The sequence below is a fragment of the Chiloscyllium plagiosum genome, unplaced genomic scaffold (genome assembly GCF_037043375.1).
Source record: "Chiloscyllium plagiosum isolate Xiang-an unplaced genomic scaffold, Cpla_swu_hap1 HiC_scaffold_3, whole genome shotgun sequence".
In the NCBI taxonomy this organism is placed as follows: Eukaryota; Metazoa; Chordata; class Chondrichthyes; order Orectolobiformes; family Hemiscylliidae; genus Chiloscyllium; species Chiloscyllium plagiosum.
In genome coordinates this window covers 156,300,476-156,310,667 of record NW_028270141.1, presented here as the reverse complement: position 1 = coordinate 156,310,667, position 10,192 = coordinate 156,300,476, and the positions used below count along the sequence as shown (strand labels likewise).

At 38.2% G+C, this 10,192-nt stretch overlaps 1 protein-coding gene across 6 annotated transcripts in view; it reads right to left on the bottom strand.

Moving 5' to 3' along the window:
* Window positions 1–1,486: 1,486 nt before the first annotated feature.
* znf318 (zinc finger protein 318) overlaps window positions 1,487–10,192 on the bottom strand; it is a 118,501-nt gene continuing 109,795 nt past the window's right edge. For all 6 annotated transcript variants that reach the window (XM_043687406.2, XM_043687407.2, XM_087984487.1 and 3 more), the window contains 3 exons: window positions 9,119–9,218; window positions 8,227–8,345; window positions 1,487–5,792 (listed from right to left, as the gene is read on the bottom strand). In XM_043687406.2, the coding sequence (XP_043543341.1) occupies window positions 2,586–5,792; window positions 8,227–8,345; window positions 9,119–9,218 (3,426 nt within the window). In that variant the 3' untranslated portion in view covers window positions 1,487–2,585. The remainder of the gene's footprint in view (window positions 5,793–8,226; window positions 8,346–9,118; window positions 9,219–10,192) is intronic.

Here is a 10,192-nt window from a genome sequence, read left to right as displayed (position 1 = left end):
AGTCAGCTAATTGACGAATTTTGCTAAATTATTTTTGTGTCACTTTGTGGCTCAGACTACAATTGAATCAGATGTTGCACCACAAGACACCACACAGTTCAAGAGCCAACCAGGCACACAAGTAATCTGAATTTTTCAAGGATTGGTAGTATATACATTTGGTGGTCATTCCAGAAATGATTCCAAATAATTGCACCACTGTATGAATTTACTAATTTGCTTGGATTCTCATGATCCAACATCCAAAACCGGACTGCCACAAAACAGGAGCCCTTAAACAGAAAGCCATGCTTAAGTGTGAAACCATTAGTGGGTTACTGTTTCCAAAGACATCGAGTGCATTGCTACATTAGGTTCTTACGCTACAGCACTAGCCCCACTTCATCAAAAATATGGTCATTTCAGTAATAGGAAGTTTATTCAACCGGCATGACAATTCTAAGGACCATACAGGACTATCATTTCAGTATGATTTGTAACCATCTAGCCTTGAAATTGTTCATTCATCATTTATCTCTGAAGATTTTATGATTTATTTTCTACTTCTAATGACAATATATAATTGACTTTGAGGCATCAATGGATTCTTTTAAAAGATCTTGCAGAAATCTAGATTTAGAGGAGGCAGTATTTTGGTCTTATTAATATCCATACACTAAGCAAAAGGATTCAAAGCGCAGTGCAGAACAGAACCAAAAAATACATTTTAAAAAAAGACAAATGCTAGCTCTCGAGGGAAAGATATAGTTAATTTTAAGAAAATTTTAAGACTGGATTCTAAAATCAACACTCTTCAATGAACTACAAAATCTTTACGCATTACATTTTCTCAATTAAGATATTGTTTGTTTTCACTGAAAACAAAAATCACATTAGCATTCAATTAAATAAATTGAAACATTTTACCTTACAGCACAACTTCAGGTCAAAGTGGTGTTGAATATAAATCTTACATCACAAAGGTAGGATTTACGCATGCAATCCCCACATTGCACCTAGACCCTGCTGAGAGTTGAGAGGGGGGAGGCACAGAAAGATAGTAAAACAGGTTTTAGACAACCTGCTATCACATAACCTGCTAACACAGTGAACAGGGTGCTGAGTAACCCAGAGGAACCAAGATCAATAAGAAGGGGAGAGTTCTGAGATGTTGACAATGATAATGGTTAACTTGGATTTTGATACTGGCATCTTCCAATCCAGTTTAACTTGCAGCACAGATCATGAGTTCTGTATTCCAAACTTGTGTTTCACAGCAATCATTTTAGTAATATTCTCTATAAGAGGAATAAGCTTAAGAGCCCCAATTCCATTTTTAAAAAGCTTGTCTCAAACTCTCACTCAGTTTGTTTTATTTCAAATCAAGGGAACAATATATTCTGAAAATAACAATGCTCCACTTCTTGAATTATACCAAGTTTCTGATTTTTTTTGTCCACCTCTGAACATTCTGGTGCTGTAAAGTAATTAAAGACAAGACAGATCCTTCTACAGTTCAATGCAGTAGTTTTATTTATAAGGTTTCAACATAGCAATTATGCAAATACATGTCATCCAAGCAATTTGCAATTACAATGCATCAAGTTCACAGGATTTCTTTTTAAACATTGCTGTTCAGAACAGAATTGTACAGAAATTGTCAGTACAATGATACTGTGATTGTGTGTTCTGGCAGAGGGGAAATGAGTTCAGTATCTTCTTTTGTTGGATCCTGTTTCATCATTCCTGCATTGCTCTAAATGCTGCAATAGAGGAAAGTTACTGCATCACAGCAAAATTACAAAGCAAAGCATTTACAAAAAATTGAAAATCACAATTTTGGTCCATGCTCTTAACCTGTCTTACCAATTCACTTCCCACTCCGAAGAAAAGATAGACTTGTGATTCAGGGGAGACAACGCTGCAGAATTGTGAAACAAGGGAAACAGCAGACACACAGATTTGACTACACTGTTTAATGTACAACATTAGAAATAGAACAGAAAGAACTATAAACTATTTTTAAAAAATATCCTTTCCCATCCATTCAAATACCCTAAGTGACCAGATGATTTCTCCTGGCCACGATACTAATGGCAACCAATTACAGAAGAGCAATATGCTTTAAAAAAAAGGAAACTATAGTCCTTCACCTAGTTAACAAGTGTTGCAACACAAAGCCTTCTGTCTTCTTCAGCAGCCTAAGCCACTACTTGGAAACATCCCCACACTTAATTAAACATCGTTCTTTTTTAAGTGGAATGCCTGCGTCCTGGGTGCCCGTTACAACATAATGCAGCACCATGCAAAATGAAAAAAAATTTATAATTCTACACAGCACTTGCAAAGTGATTGAAATCTTTGCTGGAACTTTACAGCATGCATACCTAAAAATAGCCACCCCTCCTTCCCACCAAAGAAAAAAAAAATCACAATTTCTTTCCAAAAAAGTCAGAGATGCAGACAGGAATAGGATACAAAGTTCAGGACCTAGTCTGCAGATCAGAAAAGAACAATGAGTTGTGTGCTCCACTATTTGTTACTGAATATGATATCCATCCTGCCGTGTAGATGTTTTGCTCTTCTGTCAGAATGATTTTACAACCTTATTTTGTTGACCGAAGATTCCTTGCACTTCTGCGACGTGGCTGCTTGGCCTGAACATTTACAGACTCATCCGATTCACGCTTTTCATTTGTTTTAGCAGTGGTCTGTGAGGACATGGCAGCCTTTCCAACTTGTGCTGCTCGTCTGGAGGATGTACGTGAACTGCCACTGCTCTTGCATTCCTCTCTAGTGTCTGTTTTGCCACTGCCAACAACTTTTGTTAATTGACAGACACTTGATTTACTTTCCTTCTGTGCCATGTCTGATGTATTCCTTTCAGCACTTTGAAGCTGTGGAGACTGCTTTAGGGCTTCTGCTACACTTGTTGCTATTTTAACATTTGAGGTGCTAATCTGACTGTCACTATGCCTGGTCTGATTTGAAATATCAACTTTTTCACATTCAGACAGATCCTCAGGTTCACGAAAACTGCTACCATGATCTTGCAGCTGTGTGACTGCAACATTTACCTCTCTATTTTCATGCTGCTTAGTCTGTTGTGAACTGTTCATTTCTCTACATGACTCTGTAGGTTTAGGAATACCCTGCTGAGTACCAAATTGCTCAGCCTGTAGTAAAGCACTCGCATCTATATCCTGCTTCTCCTTACAACAGGCGCTTAACTCACTCTTGAAAAGTTTAATTTGTAATGTGTCTGACAACTCTTTTTCTTCCCGATTTGAGATCGGACCACCTTTCACATGGTTATCACACAGATCAGACTGCAGCAAATTGCTCATTTCATTATTTCCAATTTGACCCATTTTACCGCCACCTGTTTCTTCACACCTCGCTGGCTCAACTGCACTAAACTGCTGCTGTTCCATAATACCGACTAATATGGAGGTATTTATTTCTACATCTCTCACTTCATTCACCGGACTGATGATGCTGAAACCAACATCATACTGTTCTGTGGTATTATCAGATATGAAAGCATCCACTTTTATATCCTTAACCTCATCTACTTGTTCAGAGACGATTATGTCAGTATCATACTGGTGAACATCTAATTGCACATCCTTAACCTCATGTATTGGTTCAGATACATTTAAGTCAGAATCACAATGGTGGACATCCACTTGCACATCTTCAATTTCATCAACTGGTTCAGACACGTTTACATCAGCATCATACTGGTGAACATCTACTTGTACATCTTTAACCTCATCAACTGGTTCAGACATGGTTACACCAGTATCATACTGATGAACATCTACTTGCACATCTTTAACTTCATCTAGTGGTTCAGAGACTTTCAAGTCAGTATCACACTGTGCTGGCTGATTTGCATTGTTGTGTAAGGCATGGCTATCCAGTTCCATATCTCTATTCGATTTTGGAGCATTACACACTTCCAGATGACGTTCTGCAATACTAGCTAATTCATGGATTTGCTCTTGAAACTGTTCAGTCAGATTCACAACATTATCTAGTCTGTAAGTATTATCAACATCTCCTCCAATTGCAAGTGCACTGTGTACACTCCTGTCCCCTGCACCAGTAAATACAGAACTAACTATTGCGATGTCATTCATCTTAAGTGCACATGAACTAATCAAATCATGACACTGTTGAGGCTGTTCTGAAACATTTGATACAACAGCATCAATTTCCACATCCTTAGCTTGTTCAACTGTGTTGGAGATGTCAGATTGTTGAGACTGTTCAGCATCATCTAATATAGAGATTTGCAATTCTACATCCTGAGGTACCTTGCCTGAATTGATGCCTACGTGATCATCCTGCGGGGGATGTTCTTCAGTGCAGTCTGAGACCAGGGCATTCATTTCTTCACCTTCTAGTTTTTCTGATGGCAACTTGGATATTTCTAATTTAGCAACCTCATCTGATTGTTCTGCAGTGTTAATCATTACTTTTCCAGCTGAGGTTTTGCGGTGACCAGTCACTTTGCTCGCTTTATTTTGCAATTCTGTTGTAGATGTGCTGAAATCATAATCTTCACGTGGCCTCATGGCTTGTGGACCAGATATTCCCCTCCTTTCAACATGTTCATCTGTTTCAATTTCACTGCTCTTACCCTCAGTGGTAGGTTTGGGAACAGCTGTGGTAGCATTTTCAGAGCATATTAGTTCTTCAAGTTTTCCATCCTTATTTTTGACTTGTCCTGCTATGGATTTCAGAGTACCTGACACCAATCTGGCACTTTGAGCACTGTTACCAAGTTTGTCAACTGGTGTCTTTCCAGAGCTACTGTAGTAAATACCGTACAAATCTTTAGCATTAGCAGCAGCCAGACAGGTTTTGGGTTTCTCTGATTTCTTACTTGAGTCAGTGAGGGACATAGCTGGTGGTGGAGGTGGGCGGACTGGAACAGCCAATATGGTTTGCTCACCTTCAGACACTCCAGGGGCAGGTTCTTCAGCCAAATGATCAGGTTCTTTATGTACATCCAGAATGCTTCCTTTCAAAGTCACTTCTTCTCCACCAAAAGCCCTGGAGATCACATCAGGAGCTAACAACACTCCAGCTTTAACTACAGGTAGTGGTTTGTTGGAAGCCCCTGAAGATCGAATGGAGAGAAATGTATCCAAAGGTGCTGGTTTATTTACAGATGACCCACTAGCCTTCCTCAGTGGTACGTTAGCCACAGGAAGATTGGGACGGATTTTTGCCTGTGTAGTTGTACTTACTGAAGTGAATGGTACCCAAGGGCTGGTATGAGCTATAAGAGTCTTGCCAGACAATTTAATTTCAATAAGCTTGGAAGTAGATTTTCCAGCCTGCCCCTTACCATCATCTTTCTCTTTGCTGCCCTCAACACTTTCCTCCTTTATTCCTACTGTGCTGATTTTTTCCTCCTCTTTCTCAGGCTTTTTCCAGCTGAATTTCCCAAAGGGTGAGCCTTGTTCCTCATCTTTCTTATCTTCAACTTCATCCTTTTTCAGCATCAGTTTTATACCTGGCTTGATACTGAGGTCTATTTTGTGGGAGGACGAACGGTCACTTCTTTCTTCTTCCAGCTCAGTGACATTCGCACCCTCCTCTTTAGCCAGTCTGATTAATTTCGCCTTCCTCTCATCACTCTCTTCCAGCCTTTTCCGTTTCTGAATCTCTTTCTCTTCATCTAATTTCCTCTTCAGACCTGCCTGACGCCGGCGCTCTGTCTCAGTAATCACAACTAAGCCAGCCTGGCGATCTAGGTTTCTCCTTTGTTCGTATACAGGATTCTCATTTAAGTATCCCTGTAAAAAGAAAATCCAGTTACTCTAAGAAAATACACACCATCTACAGTTTTAAACAAAGAAAAGGTTACTTACTTCTCAATAACCAACACTTAAAAACTCAATAAAACGTCAGCTGCTGTGTGCTTAATTCTTCTCCTTGCTTAAAGGAAATAAAATAGTTTATTGCTTTGGGATCTTTTAACACCTCGAAACCTAAAATTATTTTCCTGTTTATTGACCCTTGTTTATAAAACATTTGAACAACCTTTCTCCTTTCAAAGCACAAAACAAATGCATGAGAAAAAGATCAATAAAGTGAGGGGACAATGGTGGAAACAGGATATGAGTAATTAACCCATGAGAGGAACCCAGGAGAAGGCAGTTTTGAGTCAATTGCTTAGCACCATGGCCTCAGAACAATGTTAGGGAGGGAATTCTCAGATTTTAACAACTTGAAGAAACAGTGATATATTTTCCAAATCTCAAATATGCTAAGAGACTTCAAGTGATCATTTTCCCACATGTTTGTTCTCCTTATTCTTCGTCAATGATTTGGGAGGCACAGGCACACTATGGGAAATAAACTAAACAAGCAAGCCATAAAGCAGTCTGTATGGATAGATTTAGCATAGATCTGTTTAAGGATGCAGATTCAGTAGCAGGACATCATGGCAGGAAGGATAACAGGCTCAACATGGAAAATGGGGAAAGTAGGGGAGGTTACATGAAGTAATGAAGAGGAAGGATACCGGAAACGTCTGAGAGTAGCTGAAAGATCAAGGACAATATTGGATAAGACAGGGCTAAATCAGGCCTTAAATCACTTTCATTCTCTTTTCTTTCTCCTTTCAAACTTGGACACAATATGCCAAGCCACCCGTTCTTTCTAAACAAAAAATCTGCACTGTGGGAGGGTTCCAAGGGAATCAGCAGAAGACCACTCTTCATATCAGAATGTAGACATGAATGTTGGTTGGACCTCTTACAAGTAAAGGGGATGAACGGGAACCAAGTGTGAAAGAAACAACACACGCAAGGCAAATGTAGCCCACAATAATTAAGATCTGAAACATGAGAAATACAGCACCGATTAAAACACGGAACTTCTTTGGTTGTGTAGATTAGTGTGACACCATGAAGTGTTTTTAATCACTAAGCTGTTCTCAATAAACCAGGATAGGCCTGGTCTTTCTAGAGATCCAAGTGGTAACTATGCTGAATGGCATGGAAGATATGCAATTTAACCATTAATGTGCAAGGTTTCACGGTACAGATGTTTGTGTGTGTGCACAAGCATCTGTACACACATTTGTAGCATGAATAATTTTATGTTACATGGGCAACACACTGCTGGTTCTTTGCAAAGAAGAACACAAACACAATTTACGAGACATTGTGCCTCAGAAATACCTACACTGAAATTAAACATTTAATCAAAGAATGTACAATCTGATGCAACACACTTTGTCCAACAAACGACAGTATACAGGTATTCCTGAACTTCTGGTGGTAAACATTTGCAAAACCAGAAACCTCATCTAAACTATATCCCCTGATATAGCATCAGTTATTAAAATTTGGTATTTAACTGGGATGGTAGTAAAGCATCTGCTGTTCATTGGCGGGGTTGCTTCACATCATTTTATTTTGCAATGAATTACCACAGACCATCCATTTGTTTACGGTCCTTGGAAATGTACTAAATTAGATCACCACCAAAATTTTCATATCACAGTAGAGCCAATAGAGAATATGAAAAAGCTTTGTGTTTAGACATGAGTGATGCAAGGTATTTGGGCATCTTGGGCTGTGATCAAGATATGTTTGTGCACAAGTTAGTCCACAAAGTCAAGACTGGTCAAATGTCTTTTGCTTCTCACTATCATACTAATTAGTAAAGAATACTCCACCGGATATAGTCAATTACTGAAACAACTCCAAACTCAAACCATTTTATATTAATGTCAGGCTCTAATGGTCAAAAACAGCAACAAAGCTGCTTTATCCAATCACCATGCATCTTGAACACAAGTATTCAAATCTACTGTAATGCTTCAGAAATTATTTCCATTGATTAAAAATAAGGAGATGTGTGACAGAAAATGCAAGTGCTTGTCCTTCTTGCATCAAAACTGCAACACGATTTGCAAGAAACACGCAATTAAAAACAAACTTGCATTCTAAAATCTTTAACAACCTCAAGACAACCCAAATATCTTTAGTGCTGGTATAATATTTGGGTGTGGTCACTGTTATCATGTCGGAATTAGAAGGTAGAAATGATAAAGACATAATTCTGTGCAAAAATGATGACAGTGCGTATATATCCTACACAGTATGTGGTGTGCGCTTTAGGAAGTTGGGACACAATTAGTGCACTAGTAACTCCGGTGCATTATGTTCCAGGTTGTTATCTCCATTCTGGAAATGCTTTATAAGCTTTCTTCCTAACCTTATATTTATCATTGTGACCACGTGATTTGACATGATCTTCAGCACAAATCTGATCCCCATAGAACTCCTCACAGAGCTGGCAGTAAAATCCAGTGACTGGCATCAAAAATTCTGAACCTGAGACAAGGCAAAAGGTACACTGTCAGAAGACGAGATGAAACACAGGTGATTCATATAATGAGTGTAACAAAAACACAGTGCCCGTATTTTATTACAACAAACTATAATTTGACTTGATTTTAAGTTAGACGTATCTACAAAGTTACCACCCTACTTAAATCATTGCTGTTGATTGACAGTGACCTTTTACCAAACAGTTAGTCCATACCCTGTTGGCATTAATGGTTTAATGATATCACGGCTGAATGGAGCTTCAATGAAGAATGGGTTACTGGATCACTTGGACGGAGAATCTGAACCTAGTTCCCACTGGGAGATGTGCAGTTCTAAGTAGCTGTTCTGTAGACATCAATTTTCTCCCATCTAGCCTATAGAGTGCTGAAGTTCACTGCAGACAACTTTGCATCTGTTATTTCTAAAATACATGGTGGCTACACTCTCACTATTATCCAAACTAATCTGCCTTAACAAGCAGATGAGATTTTCTCATCCACCAATGAATTTCTTAGAGAGAACTCCATGACAGCAGGAATTTTTGAACAGCAGCAGTAAGAGATTAAAGGGAAATACTGCAGAGTTGTAGCAGGAATCTCCTTCCCCATTTGCCAAGTATAAGTAATTATCTCACTTCAGTGTGTGAAGGGCATGAAAGCTAATGTACAAATAAGTAAATGAGTTCCAAACTGAGCTTAATTCTCTAAATTCTATTCCCTTAAAGCAGTTCCTATAACAAAATATTTAGGACTAAATAAAGCAAAATACAAACTCACCTTTTGCTGGCATTGTTATTTTATCAGTTCGCTTGACAGAATCGTTTTTGTCTTCACTTGCCATCTTTGCAGACCATGGTCTATCATAAGGATCCAGTGTCTAGTTGCATAGTGACAGAGGTACATGGTGGATTTCATTTGCACATTTAATTGATACGTACATTGATTTAGACAGAGTGCAGCAGGCACATACCAGGAAATACAATTAGTTGTTACAGTACAATAGCACATTACAGATGTTATTAAATGTTTTTGCTCACACTGTAGCTTATCAGTGCATGTAACTTGCTGTGGAAAATATGAGAGAAAGATTAGCATGGAAAAGGTCAAATAAGTAACTTATTATTTTTCTGAACTGCTTTAAATAGAAGAAAGCTGTCTTATTGCATGAAGACATTTTCAAGATAGCACTGTGGGTTTCATATCACTTTTCATTTATTGCTTGTTCAGCATTAAATAAAGGAAAGATTTTCACTTGGTAACTTATTTGGACAGAATTCTAGGATAAACTGGAAGCTGGCCTGCAATCTTTGAAAATCCACGAGAGGTGTTCACTGTACCAAGACATAGGGTGAAAGGATCAAGAGTGCAATTTGGCACTAGCCAGCTTTGCATACTGAATATTTGCGATTACATTTCTTAAGAGGCAAAGGGATACTACAATAATCTTCATAATCGCTCTACAGTTTATGCTGGGTTTAAGATTTTCTTAAGTGAAACAAATTCTCTTTATTGCATTTAAAACTAAATTTAAATGAGGTGCTTTCTTTTTTCTTCCCACTTCAATGTGTTTCTCTCACGTTGAAACGTAAAATTCATTAAGTTGAACGTGAGTTTCAAAACATACTGGATAAAATTCAAGTTGAAAATCCATCACATTTGGGGAAAATGTAGACTGATTTTGTTTTAACAAATTTCCAGGATGTTCACAATTTTTCATTTAGTTTTATATTTGATTCTTCAGCTTTGAGCAGTTTCATGGATTGAAAAACCTCAAATTTTCCTCTTTTGCTATTTCTTCCTTGACATGTTATTTGATTTTTTTTTATTCCTGACTTTGGATTTCTCTTATTA